This window comes from Pteropus alecto, unplaced genomic scaffold, assembly GCF_000325575.1.
Source record: "Pteropus alecto unplaced genomic scaffold, ASM32557v1 scaffold146, whole genome shotgun sequence".
Lineage (NCBI taxonomy): Eukaryota > Metazoa > Chordata > Mammalia > Chiroptera > Pteropodidae > Pteropus > Pteropus alecto.
Window position 1 is genome coordinate 33,875,661 of NW_006442107.1, and position 22,464 is coordinate 33,898,124.

A 22,464-nucleotide genomic window follows, 5' to 3' on the forward strand; every position below is an offset into this window, starting at 1 on the left:
TCTGTGGTTGGGTCTTTCTTCCTTGGCTCAAACCATTTAGAGACGACTCATTTTTATGTGTCTATCCCAGAATCAAGCCCAGGACATGGCATGGAATAGGTGCTTTTTAACATGTTTAATGAAAACAATAAACACATGAATGTCCTCAGTGATACAACTCTTTACCTATGAAGATGGAGACAAGGTGTAATTCATTCAGTCTAGCTAATCACCCTATGCATGTCATTTTCCTCCTAAGGCAGGACTTCCTCTTTAACAGAAAAGCAAGATCTGTGAAATCGACAGCAGCTATCTAGAATACCGTGATAGGAAGAATTCACAAGCTTTTCTGGGATAGGATATACGAAAGACTAGGTCAATTCTGTCTGGAGGACAGAAGAGGCAAAGAGATGCAGCATACCATGGTGGCTGAGAAATTGGCCTCTGAGCTGAACTAGGTGAGTTTGGGTCCTGGGTCTGCTTTTATATACTTTTGAGCTGTGTGACTTTGGGTAAATTACTTAATCTCTCTGTAACTGAACTTGTCTTCTGTAAAATGGTGACAATAGTATGCATCTCGTAGTGTCTCATAAGTATAAAGTGAGGTAATCCATGCACAATTCTTGGTGCTGGCCCATGATGAGTGCAGGGACCCTGTGCTGAAAGAATTAGTTGATCATACAACTCAGGGAAGATAGAGGCTGACGGAATCACTTCTTGAACTTCTATTTTGAATCCTAAAGTAACAATTCTGAAAGGAAAAGACCAAAGATAACAACGGATGGTAGCAGGTTCTAGTATAGAAGATACTTTCAAGAGCAGCATTTTTAAAAAGAAAAGATGTAGCCCTTGACACAAATAGTAATTTTGCCATTGGGAGGATTCCTTCTTAATTGCCTCCAGCTTGGAAATCTGTATTCTGTGCCTGATTTTATCTGGCTCAGTCTAGAAGAGAACAATATTCCTTTTGCTTTGTTGTACACATGGAGATAGCCTGAATGGGTGGTGAACCATGTAAGTTTAGATTAACTTTCACCTCATGCATTCATTTCTCATACTGATGAAGTCTATCTCTTTTACCTTTGTCAAAAGCAAACCCATTGTTTAGAACATGAAATACCTGGAGATACTGTCATGTGAATCTAAGCTATCCATCCTGTGGGCTGACTGTGCACCTGAAGCAGCACCAGGACGGTCGTCAATGGTGTCCAGTCCAGACTCTCTGGAAAGGTTCATGATGTGGTTCTGATAGTACATGTGGATGCTTTCCCGAGTTGGAACATTGCCCTGTAGTGAAGGAGACATCGCCACAGTTCTTACTTGCCTGTGCAACCACCTGGCATTTTTCAATACTGACAACTCCCAGCTTTTATGCACACCCTGAGCAGATTAAAACAAAACTAGTTAAGCTGAGACTGATGTCAACTCGCTGAATTAATGATACCCAGTATTGCTGGGTAATGCTAAGAAATCTTTCTTGTTTATGGATGAAGATGGTCAAAAGGTACAAACTTTCAGTTATAAAGTAAAGAAGTCTGGAGATGTAATGTACAGGCATGGTGTCTATAGTTAATAATACTGTACTGTATACCAGAGTCCCTCCTTATCCACAAGGCATAACTTCCAAGACACCTAGTGGATGCCTGTAACTGCAGATACTATTGAACCCTACAGAACTATTTTTTCCCTATATATACAGACCTTTATAAATTAGGCACTCGAAGAGATTAACAACAATAACTAATAATAAAATAGAACAATTATATAACAATATATTGTAGTAAAAGTTACGTGAAAGTGGTCTCTCTCTCTCAGCAAAGCAGCACAGATATCTTTTACCTTCTTTACAATTTCACCAATAGAAGATTCCTTCTTACCATAGATCTTAGCAGCCTCAGCACTGGTTTTTTTTCTTTCTTTATTAAATCAAGAATTTCTACCTTTTCACTTAAAAAAAGGATTTTACGCCTTCCATTTGGCATATTTGAATTGCCAGCATCGCTACTCTTGCGCTTTGGGGACATTAAGTAAAATAAGGGTTACTCGGACACAAGCTCTGTGATACCACGACAGTCAATCTGATGACCAAGCCTGCTATGAGTGACTAATGGATGGGGAGCATATACAGTGTATAGATGCTGGACAAAGGGATGATTCATGTCCTGGGCAGGATGGAGAAGAATGGCATGAGATTTCATTACACTACATAGAATGGTGGGCAGTTTAAAACTCATGAATTGTTAATTTTTGGAATTTTTTATTTAATATTTTTGGATCATGGCTGACTGAGGGTAACTGAAACCGTGGATAAGGGGAGACTACTGTATTTGAAAGTTGCTAAGAGAGCAGACCTTAAAAGTTTACATAACAAGAAAAAAATTGTAACTATGTGTGGTGATGGATGTTAAGTGGACTTAACATTGTGATGATCACTTCATTATATATATGCACATATATAATATATATCAAATCATTATGTTGTATACTCATATAATGTTATATGTCAATTATTTTTCAATAAAAATTTTTAAAAGAAATCCCTTCTTATATATATAAGTATATAGATAATAGTAACTTTTCCAGAAATGAACTATTATTTTTAAATATAATCTGTAAACCTTATATGACTATATTTTGTTGCTCTGCATCTATCCTAACTTTTCCTATAAGAAGTTTCAGATCAAACTTCCCAGACTAAACAACATAATCCTTTATGAGACATGGCAGAGCTTGTGCACCTGCAAACTCTGGTGAGTGGAGGGGATAGGTTGAATAAATTGGCTAATATCCCAGGACTGTGTGTGTGTGTGCGTGTGTGTGCATGCATGTGCGTGTGTGCACGTGGTGTCTGATTATTTTAATTCTGAACATAGAACAGATTTAAGTATACAGGAAAATGAAGGGGTTATGTAAAGACTGTCTGGAAAGAAAGGATTTTTTTTTCTGTATGAAATTCAGAATATTAACTTTTACAATCTTTATAACTTGTGAAGAGGCAAAAAGAATTACACCAAGAGTATTACCTTTTTAATTTCTCTTGTCAGCATGCATCTTTCAATTCTCAGAACTGTAGATATATCAATATGCTCCCTTGAAATGGAGTTAAGCCAAGTTGTGAAACTATCTACTGTTGCCAGAAAAAGAACCCAGGTAAATTTCAAAATATTAAATATCCTCTTGATGATATTATCTAGGAGGAAGAAAAAGAAACAAGATTTCAAAAGAACAAAATGCCATCACCCATTTTGCTGCGTGCTGCACGGTGATGTTTTATCAAGGGCAGGCCTGGTTTGCCCTCCAGACCTAACTTAGTGTGGCACTTGCCACTCAGCCTGATGGGAGAGTGCAGGAAGACTGCAGTACAGGAAGCTACCACTGGGTCTTTCTACACATGCAGTGTCAGCATCAAAACCAAACGAGGATAGAATGGTTAACTTTTGGTCAAGACATCTGTCAGAATAGATACATACACAGATAATAAGTTCGATTAAAAGAAAAATTGCATTCAAAGATATTTTTGTTATTGACACAGGGATAGAAGCAGTCTGTACCTATAAAGGTAACTGGGTCCTTTAATGCTTTTTCTGTAAGTTTCTTCTTAAGTAATAATTGTTGTTGGGAACAATTCTGTTGATTCAGTAAGAATTCGATGTTTCCTACTGTAGTTGCACTTCAGTTAAATGACCTTAAACCTATTCTGTGAAGTATATATCCATACCACTGACCCATCTTTATTATTTTTAATTATAGCAGCCTGTGTTATCTACAAGACACTGCACATAGGATCAATTCTCCCCAAACCAACAGAAGGCGTGAAATTCCTGATGTCCTTGAGTTCTCTTCCATATCTGTGGCCGTGACTCTGGGAGCCCGGGAAAGGGAAGGCTGTCCAGCGTGATAGCTCAGCTCAGACTGCTACCTTGTCCATAACATTGTCTCAGTGTAGCACAGGTCTGCGCAGTGCCCTCACAGAGTTCAGCATGAGCTCCCTGATCATTGATCATGTTTGAGGAGATTCCATATTTGTGACCTAACTTATTTTAGGTCAGAATCAAAATAAAAGAGGGAAGATGTCATTAATTGCCTGTCTTGCTTCTTTGTTCATGTAAGCCAATGGTTTCTTAACTGGTATTTAAGGAACGATTCAAGACGCCGCCAAATTTTGATCAGTGCATAATTTTATTTTCATTTGGCATTTAAAAAACTTAGTTTAACTGACTATGTCAAACTTTGACTGCAATAAAGTGAATTCTTAGTGAATATGACAATGAATTAAGAATTTCCTTATTGTTTATTAAAAAAAACAAAACACCGACAAGAAAACAGCTCGTATCTTTCACCCTTTCCCCACAAAAAAAAAAAAAAAAGAAAAAAGAAAAAGAAAAAAGAAAATCAGATTTAAGTGTCCTAATAAAATCTCAGTGAATTCAGGGTTAATGATTATAGCTTGGAATTACAGTTTAAAATCACTAATATGGCATTTGGAAAAGGGTATAAGCCTTTATGATCACGTGCAGGAATCAAAAAACTTTTTTTCTGAACGGGGCCTGATAGTAAATATTTTCAGCTCTGCAGGCTGTACTGTCTCTATTGAAACTACTTACAGTGTACAATCAGCCATTGACAATGAATGAATTGTCTATAAATGGGCATGTCTGAGTTTCCAATAAAACTTTATTTATGGACATTGAAATTTGAATGTCATAATTTTCATATGTCATGAAATACTCTTTTTTAAAAAAAAAATTTTCAACCACTAAAAATATAAAAATCATCCTTAGCTAACAATCCATATAAAAACAGGTGGCAGGTGGGATTTAGTCTAGGAGTTTTATAGTTTCCTGATCTCTAATCCAGTGTAATCAGATATGACCACTGGGTGACTCACCCCGGCGTTCCACCAATCCTCTCTCTACTTTAATTCTCATACCATAATGTGAATCAGAGTTTAACTTTGGAATGGTTTAAAACAAAAAGTTATTTGTGAATTGTGTGCCCTAGTAGGAAAGCAGACTTTCCCTCAGGTAAAGGTTTACTCTTTTCAAAAATAAAACCATCAGAAGAAGCTTAGCTGTATATGAGATGGCCACCAGACAAGAGAGACAAAGAAGAGTTATACAGTTCTACCTGCTGGAGTAACAAGAATCTTGGAGTGGCCAGCTGGTACCTGGGGAAAAAAACCTGAAATCCGGAGGTGGAAAAGGAGGTGGGAAAAACCTGAAATCCGGAGGTGAAAAAGGAGGTGGGAGAATGATTGAGAATGGCCTGGTGGGAAGGGGCCCTGAGACCCCTGGCTGTGAAGCCAGGCCCCAGAGGCTCCAGCCGAGAGAGACCTGCTGAGGCAGGAACACTGATCATTGACTTTCCCTTTGATGTAGTTTCCTGCCTATGCTGTCACTGTTTCCCAAGGTCCCCCAAAATCTTGGTAAAAATGTGTCACATCTAATAGCCTTAAATGAGGTGTACTTCAGAGAGTAGGGAAATGAGACGGTATTCTTCATTGAGCCAAGAAGCTCAGGAAGGGAGCAGCTGCTCTGTGAAGCTGAATGAAGTGAGGTACTACAGATTCCACGGGAGAGCAATTCTGAGTCTGAGAAGGCCGGGAACGCCCATGTTTCTCTTTCCACCCCACACTCCTGTCTTTGTTTTGATTTCGAGCAAGGCATGCATTTCCCGCGGTAGTTTGGATAGAACCTCTAGCTGTTTTATAGAGATATCAAAGGCAAGTTGACCCCAAGAGGCTGAACTTACTACAACTATTAATAAACATTAGCAGCATATTACATTTTTAACATTTTTCTTCTCACGTTCACAATTATTTCCTTAGAGCTGGTGAAAGTAAACATAATTATTTCACAGTTTTGCTTATGGTGGTTTTGACTGCAAAACTAAAATTGCTATGTTGGAATGCACTTTATTGGGTGATCACAAACTAACATGTGAAATTAGGATTTCTATTTTTACTTGTTTTTTTAATCATAGACACAGTAGGACATAGTTGTTAAAAGCACAAACTCTGGGTTCAGGCTCCTCGGATTCAAATCTCATCTCTCCCCCTTAGTGGTTGTGTACATTTTGAAAAGTTAGCTAATTTTTTTCTGCATCAGTTTCTTATCTGTTAAATGGGTGGGGCTTAAAAGTGAATATGTCTAAAGGTCTTGAAAAACTGCTTGGCAAAGAAGATGTGCAATCTAAAGGGTTAGATACTATTATTGCACAAAGCTTTGCAGCAGTAACAGAATATCTGGCTCCATATACATGTGAGTTAAGTTATCTGGAAATGGAGGCCAGGTGTAAGGATTGTGCTACAGAAGGTGTTAGACTGCCTTTGAAAAGTCTCATTCTGCGCCAACAAATGGCTTTCTTGGAAGTATTTGTGTCCAGAGTAAAAGAGCAAAAATCTTGCCTGCTGATAAACAATGTACACAGGAGTTCCAACTTCGTGCAACAGAGGAAACAGCATTTTTATGGGAGTATGGAGGCATTTGAGTTAATTTCTTTGGAGGATTTTGTTTTGCCTTTTTTTTCCTTCATGGAGAAATCCTTCTCTGCATCACGTATGATGTGGAGCCCAAATGGCACCGTGACTAGGCTGGGAGTTAGAAGACTTGGAATCTGTCCCTGACTATAGCTGTGAATTCCTGAGGAAACTCATTGGGATTTGGTTTTCCCCTCATTAAATAAGAAGATTGGACCAAGCTTCCAGAGCACCTCTCATTTCCCCAGTTCTTTAAAATTAATTGCCAATATTTTTTGTGCCTGTATTCTGATGTCTTCCAATGGGACATTTATAATTTGCTTCCTCAAACCTCCTTTCATAGGTACTTGGATAAAAGAATTTATAAACTGACTCTAATCCGACATTTAATCCAACAGTGTAAGGGACAGATCTACTTTTAGGAGTCACTTTGTAGTTTCACTAGAGATGAGATTTCAAATGACTGCTTATTTAGTCATAGTCCAGAAACAGGATTTGATTAATTATTTTTAGGCAGCCTCCAACCACATACCCTCTGGGCAAGTACATTTTCAAATTCCCCTCAGCTCATATTTGCCACTATTTTGTTACCTGGTCCATCCGATTTCTTTTTGACTGGTTCATCCTCTCGGTCTTCCCACTCCACGGGACCTGTCAGGTGTGTTTAATAAATATGAGTTAGACTCTTTTAGGGTATACTAAATGCCAACACTACTCTTCTGGATCAAAAGAATTTTTTAAATTAAATATAGGATAGTCTGCCTATTTAAAGACTTTGTGGGGAAAAGTTGTAAGAATTCATGGCTTTCAAATTATTTTCACTCCAGAACAAGAATCATGGATAGTAGGGGTGAGTAAACTACAATCCTCTGGCCAGTCTTTCCTGTTTTCTATTGTTAAACAGCCTGTGAGTTTAGAATGGTTTTTATATTTTTAATAGTTGGAAAAAAGTCTACAAAATAATATTCTGTGCTCATGAAAAATATGTAAAATTCGAATATTAATGGAACACAGCCACACCCATTCTTTATCTATTGTCTGTGGCCATTTTTATCATACAAGGGCAGGGTTGAGTTGCAACAGAGACTTATGGCTTGCAAAGCTTAAAATATTTACTATCTGGCCCTTTATGGAAAAAGTTTTCTGACTCCTGATACATACCATGAAATTTTAATTCTGAGTACCTTGGGGTAATGTTACAAATTGTAGCATGTCATCCCCTAAAATGACATCATAGAGTTTTCACTTTATTTCCTAGTCTCTTATTTAAGACTAAGATTGTCAGGTCTAGCAAGGGAAAATACAGGATAACTAATTACATTTTAATATAAAATAAACAACAAATATTTTTTCATAATTTTTCATTTTGCGTAAGTCCCATGCAATATATTTAAATGACTCCTAAGCTAAAAATATTATTTGTTATCAAAAAATTATAAATTTAACTGTGTTTCTTGTATTTTACCTGATAACCTTATCAAAGACCATTAATGATCTGACTCCAGTTAATCCTCCCAAACTTATTTTCTGCTATTCTGTTTTACATCTCATCTTTCCAGCTAGGTAGACCTGCTTTATTTTTCATTTAAATTCAATAGAAAAAAGAAGAATCATTTAACAAATAGTGATAGCGTAGTTGTCTATTCATCTAAGAGTAAAAAAAACTAGATCGCTACTTCACAGAATAATAAAAATTTCAAAATATAACTAAAATTCAGAAGAAATATAGGAAAACATTAGCATAATATTTTCGAGAGGCTTTCTTAAGCAAAATAGAAAGCTAGAAACTGCAAAAAGAAATTTAGATGTACTCGATGTCAGAAAAAAAATTGTTTAGATAACATATACCATTAACTAAATCAAAAGATAAACATTGAATTGGAAAAAAATATTTTAACACTTGAAAAATGGATAATATCCCTAACATTCGCTAAACTAATACAAACAAACAACCCAATAGAATAATATTATAAAAAATGATGAAAATGTTTAAATCTTAGATTTGGAGTTAGAAATTACCAAGAAAATAAAAAATATTCAGTCTTATTAGTTAGGAAAATTCAAATGAAAATAAAAGCCATTTCTCATCTCTGAGAAAGACAAACAATACAAAGAGTAATAATGGGGGATAAGGCTACAGGGAAATGGACACTCTCCTACCTTACACATTGGAGTGTAAATTAGTAAAACTGTTTGGGAAAATATCAATTAAAATAAAAAAAGACACACCCTCTAACCCAGTAATTCCACTTTTGATAATGCATTCTGTGGAAAGTGAATGTTCTTCCTGACCCTTTACTATGCGTTTAAATACACACTCCCATGCACACACACATATGATTATATACAAAATTTTGTGCACAGATATCTATGATAGGATTGTTCATTGTAGAAAAATCTGTAAGCAAACTTTATGCTCATTAGAGATGGAATAGTTGAATAAATTAGCATATCCACATTATAGAATATTTTGCAGCTATTAAAAAGGATGATGTGGTTTTATAAATACATAATTGGAGAAATGTTCATGATACGTTGCTAATAAACATATAACAGCAGTTTGTATTGCACGAACTCATTTTTGAAAAACAAAGGAAACTGCCTGCACACACGTACTTATGCCCATGAGAAAGGAGTGAAAGTGAACACAACATATTATGAGGATTTGGTAGCTTAGTGGATAGGTTTTCAAGGCCGACTATGCATTTACCTCTTTACTGCTTGACTTGTTACACCAGCTCTGTCTTAATTTTGTCTTTTTAAACCAATAAAGTAAAATAAAATGAAAGTTACCAGGAGGTAGCAGGGGGCGCAATGATTAAAAAGGAGAGAGATTTTACAGTTAGAGCTTCATTAGAAACTAGTTTTTCTTTTATTTTTAAATATATTTTTAATTTCACAAGGAATTTATATATACATTTTCTTTGTAGAGAACAAAAAATATAACAGATAAGTCTAAATTTCCCTTTATTCATACCACTTATCTGTCTCTCCATTCCTTCTCAAGAAGAAACCACTGTTATTAATTTGCTAAGTTTTCGTCCTCATTTTTCTCTTGAAGTTATATACTATTATATGTACCCATTAAAAATGCAAAATATTATCTTGAGATTTCCTTTGTTTCATAATGTGCATGGTATTTTGCAACATAACTTTTTTAATTGAACAATGTCAGGAATTGTTCTCCAAGTCAGTTCAAAGTAATCCATCTCACTTTTTAAACTACTACAGAGTATCCCATAATATAGTGGTAACATAACTTATTTGAATGTTCTTTATGTGGACATTTAGGATGTTTACAAAATTTTGTTATTAACAAATAAGTTTTGATAAATATTCTTAGACATGTGTCCTTGTGCACATGTGCAAATCCTGCTTCCGGTCAAGCCACACACCCAGAAGTGGGACTGATCTCTAGTGGAATGTGTACATTTAAAGTTTTCATAGATATTGACACACTGCTTGTCCAACTTTACAAGACCACACAGTGTATGCGAACACTTAGCTTCCCACCAGATCTAAACAGTAATATGCAAATGTTTCTGATCTTACCAATCCGGTAGAGAAAAAAACAAAATGTCAAAATAGTTTGTGTTTCTCAATTACTAGAGAAGCCGAGCTCTTTTTAAAAGGCCATTTCCATTTTCTGATTTGTGAATTGTTTTCATATCCATTCATCTATTGGGCTGAATTTTTCTTTACTGATTAGGAATTCTTACTACAACCAGAATACTCATCTTTAGTCTGATATACATAATCAAAATATTTTTACTGAGTGCCCCACTGCACTGTAACTTTGCTTTGGTGTGTTTTGTTGTAGTTTGGAAGTTTTCCTCCTTGGAAACATGTTTCTATCCGCGCTTTAAAATGTTACAGTATAATGCTGAATACGGCATTGGCAGGTATGTTCCATTTTTAGCTTCTGAGTATTGTTTAAGTGTGATTTCCCTTTTTTTCTTGGTTAAGTTGTCAAAGGTTCATCTTTCTTATTAGTTTTTTCCAAGAACAGCTTTTCACTTCCTGATAAGCCTTGTCTTGTATTTCTTTTCTATGACTTAAAATCTATTTAAAAAGTTAATTTTTTCTTTCTACTTTCTTTGGGCTTATTTCGCCTGCCTCCTCATTTTATAAAATGTATCTTAACTTAAATTTATGTTTTGATTTATTCCAAGTGTCCGACATGAGCAATTAAGGACAAGTAAAAATTGTTACAATCTTTAGGATTTAGAATTCTAAAATCTTTAGAATTTATTTGCAGTTCCTCTTTTACACTGAAAGGCCACAGAAATGGGGAGTGCTGGCCAGAACCTGTGCATCCACACGACACTCACCCTCCCCAGATCCTTTTCTCCTTCTTTTCTGTTCTTCTCTTGTAGATCTCTTTTTCTCTTTGCGCCTCTGTCGGAGTGCTGTTTTAGGGTCAGTAATCCAGGCTTGATAAACAAACTGAAGGGAGAAGGTTCAATTATTTTCTGACTTTTTAATAATTTGAATTAAAAGGAAAGGGATAGACATCAAGATTTCTGACTTTTGGAAACATATTTTTTTTCTCCCAACACAAACTAAATATCCCTCTCCCATATCCCTTCATATGATGAGCTGACCCGTGCTATTGTCATTATTGTGAAATAAATATGAAAATAGATATGCAGAAATATATTTCATTTGGTAACAACAGACAATCATGAGATACTTTGAGTATATACAGACCACCATTTCACCTAAGTTCCCACGTACCACCACCATTTGTAATTCTTAGTTACTTATCTTTTGCATTATAGACCATGGAAATAAACTGGAAGCCTCACTAGGTCTCATTAGAGTAGTTTTCTCCCATCATAAATAAACTTTGAATCAAAAACAAAACAACATCTTTCACTCATTTATTTTGGGAAAATAGTTTTGCATATTCCATACTTTCCCTTGGGAATACCAGCTATTGCCAGCAACTTGAGAAAGGGCTTTGCAAACTGATTAGTATTTGGAGAGAAAAATAATGTGATATTAAGGTTAAGGAGTTATTCTGGATGATACGAAAGGAAAATTGGTGTTTTTGGTTGAATTTTGTCTTTTTCATTCAAGAGATGAAAATAGTTGTATTAATATATTATAACTGCTAACCACAAAAGAGCAATTTTGAACAGCCCACTCACCAATAGTCTCCCAAGTCATGCAGAAGGAAAAAAAAGAAAACCTTGGTATACAAAGCTAGCCATCCAGAATTATGAAGCCAAGCAGGCATGCTCCTCATGCACCACAGACACACCTGAGTCTCAGGGAAGCTGGGTTTTCTATTATCATAATAAAGTTAGAGGAATGTTTTGTAGGGGAGCTTGTAGACCCAGACATTTTCATTTTATTCTATATAATGTTCAGATTTCTGAAATCTTTGAAAAACACAGTGTAAGAAAACCATGGGCATTGTAATGTCAGTAAAAATAAAGAGGGATTTAAGTCTTCCATATAAGGAAATGTAAAGGTCATAAGTTACTAAGAAAGAACATTTCTTAACTCTGGTAGAAATTTCAGTCTTAAGGGCAGTTAACACAAATATAACAACTGTATTATTTCTAAATAATAAACCCAGGAGACAAAAAAAATTATCTTATTTTGTGCCAAAAACATTTTGAAAAGTGAGATAAACTGGAATTTAAAGGAGAAGGACCACAGAAAGGAATTTATGGTAGATGTTTATTGAACACATTAATTGGGAATCCTATCAAGAATATCTTTGAGGTTTGGTACATTAATAAGCAAACTTGCTTCCACAAGATATTGATTCTTTTAAAAAATCTATTCTGCTAAATGTAAATAAATTTTCAGGCTTAAGAGCAAAATATGTTGATATTTCTTTAAAATTTTTCTTTAAAAAGAATTATTAGACCGTTGCTTTTAGATAATGCAAGAATCCCCTGCCCCCAAAAGAAAATAAAAATGTAATTCAGGATTTCTAAATGTAATAGGTGCACAAGCTGGAGGAAGTCTTTTGCTCTGAAGAATATGAAAGCATTGGGAGAGAGGGTGAGAAGGAAAGAAGAGAATGCTTAGGACTGAATTGAAGAAGTCTTGTAAAAAGAGTGAGAGCTATTAAAATTTGACTATATTAAAATGGAACTCCTGATTCTACATATGACATCTAAATGATTAAGTCTATCAGTTTTCTCACTGAGGTGAGAATTTAAATAATGCAAATAAGAGGAGATGAGGGAGGGAGAGAGAATCATATGGCAAGTCCTTATTTGTAGATAAATTACCTTAATGTTGATGTTTGGAAATACAAATATTTTATAGTTCCAGGAACATTCGATAGAGGGTCAGTTTGGCCTCAGTCCAATTGTTTCAGGGAAAAGTTGATAATGAAGGCAGAGGAGGAAACATCCCTATTCTTACTGAGTCAAGAAATAGAAGTTTCTTATTGAAGTTTCTCAATTCTTACTTCGTAGCTGTAACTATCAGCCATTTGACGGATCTCTCTAGGGAATCAGACACAAGCATCACTAACCATAAGTAGAAAATACATGGAAACGTATTAAATGACCTTCGGATGCTCCAAACCGCACTGTCACTAGTGTGTATTCTCAACTTAATTTTAAATTTTCCCTTACATAATTTTATCTTAAATTCTATCACACATATTAAGGGAAAATGGGATTCATTTTACTGAAAACTTATTATGTAAAGAAGCATTTAATATTTAAAATAGGAGAGAATCTCATTGATGTGGAGATCCTTAATTGAAATTGACTAAGTTTCATAAACTGTCCTTTAATTCAGGTGTGATCCAGGACTTTATGTTGTCTATAAGATTTTTTTAAAGTAAGATATGGAATTATTACATTGTAGTCTTTATTATAAATTCTTTTATATGGATAGAGAGCCTCATTTGTAGACATAAAAGGGAAAAGAAAAAGAATCCTAGGGGAGTAACAACAGTGAATATCAAACTAAAAATTAGAATCCTAGCATTTAAAAATGATGAGGTAAATTATCCTAATGTTGACATTTGGAAATACAAACATTTTACAGTTCCAGAAACATTTGATATAGGGTCAGTTTGGCCTCAGTCCAACTGTTCTGGATCCTGTAACTCAAGGTAGACCAGATGCTTGAATTTCACCCAGGAACTTGAGAGAAATACAGAATTTCAGAACCCACCAGACCTGATGAATTTAAAGAACTTGCAATTAAATAAGATCTCCAAATAAAGTGTCAGAAGCACTGGTCTTGGTCACCATCCAAATCATTTCCTTAACACCGAGCAGCATAAAGACCTAAGTGTTTAAGTGCTTGCTTCAGATTAAGTCAGAAGAAACAGCTTTCTTTAAAGTATAAGAATAGTAATTCATTATCTATGACTTTCAGAAATGTAATGATTACGGCATAGATAACTGGACAATTTTGTTGTGCATTAGATTAACTAACGGTTCATTTTAAAACAGTTTATTCAGCATTATCACTGATGCTGTGGGAAGGAGGAACCACATAGACTGTACATGGCAGCACAGCCGAGTGAGGAGATGTACTGACTTCAGAAAGAGATATGGAAGGTGACGTCCAGTTTGGGAAGATGAAAACTTAACAGGAATCCAGAAAGGAGATGGAGCAAAATGAGTCTTTTATTAGCTTATTCATAGTTTTACCAGCTTTCTGAGAAAAATTATCATACTTTTTACACATCATAACTGATGCATGCAACCAGATGTGACCCTTTTAAAGTGACACATGACTCAGACAAAACTACAAAAAGGACAAAAAATAGATGTGTATCTGCATTTTCTCTTTCTATTTTTCAATAGGCTCTGGTGTCAACTGAAAAAACAAGAATCAAATAATAAAATAATTGGCTTCTCTTTTTGGAAAAATTTGCCTCCCAATATTTTAAATTCTTATAATTTCTTCATTTTATGATCTATAGAACAGGAAAAATGCAGATGTAGCAACAGGGATCTGCTTGTCTAAAGATCTACACAGCAAAGGGTCACACACTGCATATCACTGAAACATCAAATACCTTTGCAGCTCTGATTAAATACTGAAGAATAGTTTTGGGAAGTTTAATGACAGACTTTGGCAAGGCTAAAATGGCTGATGCAAACTTCCCAATAGCTCTCTACAAAGAAGGACAAAGCAAGAATAATTAGTAGGAAAGAAAACAGAAAACTAATAATTTAATATATGATGTCAGTATGAGTGTCTACGATTACATCGGTTAGGTTCAAACGTGCCAATCTTTGAAGCTAGAGTAAAATGTGCTCTGCTTATAAGTTACAAATAAAGAAAATAGTCAATCATTGCAAGTAATCCATACAAATGGTGAAGATGATCATGGTCTCTCCTTTGTTGCATGATGAGTGATGGTTAGAATAAAAGTCATTAGAATAAAAATAAACAAGTGGAGTCATTACTATTTGGCAAACCAGCTGCACACATACACACAGACACAGTCATCTTGAAACAGACACAGTTAGTAATGGTGCCAGTGAGAAAGCATCAGAGCAAAATGTCTCTGAGAATAATTTAGATCTTCGATAAGGCAGAGGTGAATGTAACCTTCCAGCTTGAGAAGACCTAGCCAGCAAACTGACAATGACCTCTTCATAGACACTTCATGTGGCTTGATGGATAAAATTCTAGGTGCCTTGTAGTATAACAAATGGGAAATAACTCCTAATATGTGGCTCCTTCATTAAAAATATCTATATCTTCTCTCTGTATATAAAGATGAATAAAGCTATCAATCAATATGTAACTCTACTGACAAATCATCATGTTTAGGTAGCACTGATTATACCTTCACTGAGTACAATATACTTAGGCCAGTGAGCTATATAACTGAGAATGGTACAGCAGTTTCTGAAAAAAAAGGCAGTTAAGCTGAAAAAAATAACTGTGCTATATATTTTTATTATTTCAATAAATTCTCAAATCTATAGCAATATAAATGAAACTGATTTTTTAAATAAAGTAACATTTAAATGACAAAACAAAGAAAGTATTTCATTTTCATAATTAATTATTTCACATGTTGAAATATAAGTCCACTTAAGCAATTCAATTCCATGCCAGATAAGCCTTCTTCACCTCCTACTTGCAACAGAAAAATAAAGTTCGCCCAAGGAAGCTTTATTTTTGTTTATAGCATTAGAACATTTTTGATGCAAGTGACGGGTACTGTGTTCTTGCATGTGATTACGGCAATGCTGAGAGCAAGCAGCATTAATTTAATGAGGCAAAAACAATTTCAGACATAAATCAGAAGCTTCTGGGAGCTATAACATATATAAACACGGCAGAAGAAGTCTAAGCCTGCAATCGCAGTCTGTCAAAATGAAAAAACTCTTCAACTAGCAAAGGACATGATTTTCCCAAACCCATAATTACCTGGAAAGCTGACCTTCTTGGAGGTTCTTCATCTTCCTTTTTTAATTCTTCCTCTTCCTCTTCTTCGCTATCCGTTTCAAACAAATAGTAATCTCCACTCCTGACCACTAAGCAAAACAAAATATTTACTTATTTCTTGAAAGACATATAAGATAATCAGGGGCTTATTAATGAAATGCCCCACAAAGATACACATAAATTGTCTGTAAAAGGACCACAGCAAGAGATGTTGGTAGGGAGGAAAAAACAAGAGATGAAGAGTACTCGTTCTGGGCCATGCTACATGGTGTTGACATGACTGACAGGATCTGCAGAGCACGAGGCCTTGTCTATGCCATGTAAGGGAATTGGCCACTATTGGGTTCATCTGGTATTTTCTTCCTTCTTCATTGTAAATTTTACATAGATGCCATCAGATCAACTCTGCAGCAACCTGTTTTGTTACAAGATTGGCTAAAATAAGTGAAAACTATTATTGTTTCAAAATTTAGCAAGTTTATTCTTTTAGACAAGGCTAAAGTGAAGCGGAGGGTCTGGTGTTGTCTAAATGGGTCCAAACTACTGTAGAAAAGCTAATCAGGAAGATTCAGGACCAAGAATCAGTGTCACCAATCTTCTATTTCATTTTATATTGTGCAGACCTGGCTTCTCCGCAAGTGACATAAGGGACATAACAAATATGGCAAGACATTTGAAAGAGTTTAAGAAAAAAATAACACATTGTCATGAGGAAGAAATGGGCAGGTAACATTTAAAAAAGAATACAACTACAATGCCACCACTGCCACTCTGGCCGTTTCTACACATAACATGGGACAGACTGACGCATGATGGACATGGTCCGTACAGTTTAGTGCTATTAGGCTTCTGGTCATCCAGGAGCTCCCCAGTCACTTACTGAAATTTGAGACCTGTAACTGACCATAAGACACAAAGCAAAAAACAGTATGGATCAGCCTTGCCTTGCCTAAAACTTTCCCTGCAAGAACACGTATTTCTGTGCTAAAAATTGGGAGCAGAGAAAGCTGATGTCTAGAGATTTAAAGAAATTTGATAATCTAATCTTCATCAGTTTGATTATTATTTTAAGTTTATCAAAGAAAAGAGACCCAGCATGTACATTTTTGATGCTACAAGAATGGTACCATCATTGCAGGAAAGCATATTAATACTTTCAAGTTATATTCAAGTTTTCAAATGCTTAAGGTGTCTTTTGGATGATGTATTCATTTATTTTTTGGATTTATACATTGTAAGGCAATGGAAAACCTTGGCTTGTTTAAAAAATTAGTTGCTCGAATATCACAAAACATGGTCAAAAAGTAAATAATTTTGCTCATGATTTCAGACGTATCTGAGGCCTCTATCCATGAAGATGCAGAGTGAATGAATTGGGCCTTATATCCTTGAACAGAAGCACTGTGATTTGTCATTTTTATTTTGAAGAAAGAACCAGGCCCAGAGTACTGGGCCAGCACTGAGGAAATAAATGCAATATAACATAAGGTAAGAGTAAGCAAGAACAAACCAAAGTTACAGCATTACGTTTGACAGTGAGAAGACCATTAAAGTAATGCCTTCATGTAAGCTCAGAGATTTGCAGGAAAGTTACATGGACTGTACGTCACATAGTCATTTGGTAAAAACAAAGTATTATAAGATTGAGCATTTTACCCTCATTATAGGCTCTAAAATCAACAGTAGCTTAAATTGTATTCAATCATACCTTCTATAACTTTTATCCATGTGTTAGCCCAAATGGTTTTCATCTGAAGCAGTCATAACATTGATTTTATCATTTAAAAACATTACCAATTTGTATGTGAGAAGTAGAAATTAACACATTAAAAAAAGAAAAATGTTAAAATTTTTCTATTCCTTTATAGAATGTTATTGAACTAAAACTAAGAAAATGACAGAGAATATTATCTTTAGTGCTATCTGTTAATAAGGAGTAGAGAAGCTCTGACGTATACATTTGTTAGTTCAGATAGAGATCCTGCCTCCAGCCTGTGTCCATATACATATCATGAATGTTGATGTTATTGCTGAACAACTGAGCGTGAAAATAACTTTTAAAATCCTACCCCCCAAAACTAAGCCCTTTACTTCAAATATTTCACAATAAAGTGAGGCTTGGCATTGACTTAGGCTATATTGAATTGACATGAAGACATGCTATACTGGAATGGAAGGTATCATTGAACAGCAATAATGCAATTGCATGTGTGTACATAGGTATGGAAGTGGGAGATCTGTCACCCGTAGACTTCGTTAAGGTCTTGAATACTTATAAATATTATGAACAACTTAGCAGTGTTATTATACTGTCAATGGATTTACACAAGGGTGTTGCAACTATACTTATTTTTATACTTGTCACCTCTAAGAAATATCTATTTTAAAGCCCAGTGACTTTTAAAGAAATAAGGACTTTTAATAAAGTTTTTCCAGATCTGAAGATAAATTTTGGAACTTGTCATAGTCTAAAAAAATAAACCACATATTCATTCCTTTTCTCTCCTCACAAGCTTGTAAAAGGAAATACGTTTTGTAGAAAAATTTAACACCACGCTCAGAATCTGATTCCAAACTATGAATTACACACATTCCTGCATTATTGCACCATAAGGTATTGTAACAAGGCACGTTTAGTTTAATACCAGTCTTCAAGAACTTGGTATAATGAGGGTGAAATGAATCAGAAAATCTAATGTCAGTAACCTTCATAGAAAATTCTTTAAATTATTCCCAACTTGTAAGATGATTATCAAAGACCATATCCAGTTCCTTCCAAAATGTAATGTTTAGATGAGAAAGGAAATACAACCGCAATGATTGCAATGGGATTTTACCCCAGCTGAAAGGACAAAATATTTAATATGACACAATTTTGAAATGGATAGGTCTCTCTAAACTAGCAAAGGGCCCCTTAAAAAAAGAAGATAGGCATAGTTTACTTGTGACTTGATAGGCATATAGTGCAATGCATTATTAAATTGTGTGCATGACTAACATGCCAATGGACAGTAAATTAAAGTGTCACACAAATTTCAACTTGAATCTTTGTCTTTGCCTTGGGCAGCAAATGAAATGAAACTCGTTATAATTCATGGATTTTTTTTTTCTGCTATAATGCTAAAATTCAATATTTGGAATTAAATTTGATTACATCCATGTATACTGAGCACATTTGGAATATTGCTTCATTAAATTGGTTTACCGATTTCAGAAAATTATTTCCAGAGTAAGAGAGGGCAATATCAGATCTAGATGACACTGAGAATTACATATGAGAAAAGATTCTGATCAATTTGATTTTCTAGTGATTCTGAATATCCCATTGGTAGAGCCCCTCTCATCATTATGTGACATTATGGGCCTTGGTGATATTCTTTGTCTGATTACATTAGATAGAGTTACTGAAACACATTATAAGATAAAAAAGACTAAAGACATAACAAGTAACTTTCAAAATAATTAATAATTATTCAATATTCTATGACATTTAAGAAGGGCTAGATTTAAATGAATCATTCTATTATAATACCATTGGCCAATAGTGGGTGATATTACTTCTGCTAAGCAGAACAGATATAGCCAGTGAGTTCCATAATTCTTCATTATTTTTTATGATCAAGAGAGAAAAGCACTAATTCTATGTGGCTATCAAGTTCTGCTTTTCAAAAACTGTTTTCTGACTTTGCTCTTAATTAGCCATGGCTGAGCTGCAGGTGGCTCTGAGGCCACATGCTGGACCCTGGATTTGAAGTGCAGGTTCAGAGCCTTTTGAAACTAGGGAAGAAGCAGAGTGAGAAAGTAAATACACTTTAAGTTATCCTCATTTTTATATTTAATAAACTGGAAAAAATCTTTACATGCAAATAAAATGAAAGTTTTGGGAATGAGAGGAGGGGTGGCTCATTGGCATCCATGTCTAGCGCCTTACAAAGAAGGCCACAAACACTTTGAACATAATGATTGTCCTTAAATCAGAGTCCCAGGAAGAGCTGAAACTCATTCTATTAAAGGTTTTCAGCCATAAAACAAATACGCACCAGCAGAGCTCTAGATCTCAGAAGTGGATAACACAGTAGTTAATTATTCTTCCCTTTCTGAGCCCATAAATGGTGCTCAGGAGTATGTAAGCCACACATTTGGCTTTCTTCAACCAGTATGGTAATCAGCTAATTTCTCTGGAAGATTTTGTCTACAGGGTTCAGAGACCCACTTACATTACCATTTTCCTGTAAACTGACCCCCTATCAAGTCACAAGGATCAAACCATGCATGGAACACATAGGTCATGGGGACGCCTGAATTCTGGTCAAGGATATAAGGGTTAGAATTGATGAAATTGTAAGAGGATCGAGAAAACCTACTGGAAGCATGATCAACCCAAGGCCGCCACCACTGCTTTTTTTTGCCCTTGGCTTTCTGTTTGTCTGCTTCTCCTAAAATAAAATATGTCCAAATATTAATTCTTATAAAATGAGAAAACAAATTTTGAAAACCACGCTTTAACAACTCAATTGTCAAAATCTAGATAAGTTGCAAAAGTAATCAGAGGTCAGAAAAAGGAATTATACTGAATGTGAAAAGTTTACATGTATTAGCAGTCAATTTCACAAGGTAAATATTAAGTGTTCTATTAAAATTGTGCCACATTTTCATTTTCTTTTTAGTAACTGAGGGCACAGAAAGAATATAAAAAAGAAGGAATTATCTGTCAAAAATACATCTCACATTGAATTTTCTATTGAATTAACAGAAAAGAAGGATCACCTAAAATTTATAGAACAATTTAGTGGCAAATAATTTGTTAAAATGCATATATATCCAAAACCAGAAATATTTCTTGTGATTATTTTAATGAATGGTTGAAAAAATAAAGTTATGGTGATTAATAGATACTATGTGCTAGAAAATATGCATAATTTCTTCATATCTTTCAATAAGAAAAGCATGCAAGCATCTATAAGAAGACTTTTTTAACTTAATTGGATATTACATATCTATAATTAGATACAATAAGTATATGCTTCATCTTAAGTTTCATTGAAACAGATAATAACTATATGATATTTTAACTACCATTATTCAGATACCACACAATATATGCATACATACTTCATTTTCATACAAAATTTATTAAAAATAAAAGATTATAGTAGACTGTGTATCTGAAATATCTTCCCTAAAGAAACAAACCAAGCAAATTCATGCCCATTTTCTTTAGAAACACATGTCTATGAAACAGAAGCTACGTTATATGTTGATTAAAATTGTCTTGCTGAAGAAAAGATACTTGTAAAGCCATGGATTCGTTAAATATGTACTTTATGAGACAAAGAAATATATCCCATTTACAATGGGAAGGTAAAACTTGATGTTAAAAAAATACACTGATAACATTAGCATAATAAAAACTAATGTTATTTTACAGCCCTACCCAATATCATGCTATTATTCAATGTCAAGGTACTTAAATAAGAGGGAAATGTCTCGACATACTTTCATCATCCTCTTCAGAGAGTTTTTGGATGTCTTGGCCTTCCCCTGATTCCTGGGTCAAGCTCAGCATCCTCTCCTTACCCTTTTTGTATTTCTGTTGTCTGGCCTTGATACGATCCATTCTGTAAGATGCAAGAGCAGCAGCAATACCAAGAACACGTCCACAGTTATCACATGGTCATACTTTGGGTTTGCCCTTTTATGTATATAGCTAAAATCATCAACAAAATGGTTAACAGTTGGGACTTGTGAATGATTTCTTATTAGAAACAAGTATCTCCATGTTTTTTAAAATATACCCATGTTAATTTGTACTATACAGATGCTAGTCTTAATAACAAGATAAATTATAATTATGCTAAAGTTTGATGTGCAATACTTTATGTCTATGTATACCTTGTACTAAAGCCATTCTGAACACAGAATATTATGAAATGTAAGTCCTTTATTCTCCCAGATTTCGGTTTTTTAAAAATAATATGTCACATAATTGTGAACATCAAACGAAAAGATATATGAGTGGGGAACTGTTTTGTAAATAGCGAGTCACTCCTCAAATGTTCATAAGTATTCTATTAAACATTATGTCTCTTCTCTATTTCAAATCTAATATCTTACTGGTTCTGGATAAATGTATCATTGCACATTTAATTATTGATTTAGTGCCTTTTATTTTATCTGCTTATTCAAGAAATTTAGAAACTGCAATGCTGAACTCAGTTTCCCAGATCTGCCCTCCTGAAATGTTTCATTTCTTAATATAGTTTCTTCAAATTCTAGATATGTTGCTCAAGTTTTTAAACTGATTTAAGCACCATTTCTGCTTTGTGCAGCTTAAACAACATTTTCAGTTTCTTTTTCAGTTTCAGTTTCTTTTGCGATGATCATTACCTTTATTCTTTTTTATTCTGATCTTCTGTCACTTAAGCAAATGAAAAAATTCAGTGAAGGGAATCATAGTAACAGTCCTCACTTACGAGAACACATTCTAAATGTGGGTCCAAATTTGTTATTTCTCTAGACTTGATTTAAGTAGCTGGAGACAATAACAGCAACAGCTATACCATACTGTATTCAATTATGTATATATAAATTCAATTATATATATATAT

The 22,464-nt window shown here is 34.6% G+C and overlaps 1 protein-coding gene across 6 annotated transcripts in view; it reads right to left on the bottom strand.

Moving 5' to 3' along the window:
- Window positions 1–22,464, bottom strand: part of PIEZO2 (piezo type mechanosensitive ion channel component 2) — a 378,661-nt gene that overhangs the window by 39,096 nt on the left and 317,101 nt on the right. For all 6 annotated transcript variants that reach the window (XM_015595755.2, XM_015595756.2, XM_015595757.2 and 3 more), the window contains 7 exons: window positions 21,353–21,474; window positions 20,221–20,292; window positions 15,839–15,945; window positions 10,789–10,903; window positions 7,049–7,108; window positions 3,003–3,169; window positions 1,100–1,266 (listed from right to left, as the gene is read on the bottom strand). In XM_015595755.2, coding sequence (XP_015451241.1) covers window positions 1,100–1,266; window positions 3,003–3,169; window positions 7,049–7,108; window positions 10,789–10,903; window positions 15,839–15,945; window positions 20,221–20,292; window positions 21,353–21,474 — 810 coding nt within the window. The remainder of the gene's footprint in view (window positions 1–1,099; window positions 1,267–3,002; window positions 3,170–7,048; window positions 7,109–10,788; window positions 10,904–15,838; window positions 15,946–20,220; window positions 20,293–21,352; window positions 21,475–22,464) is intronic.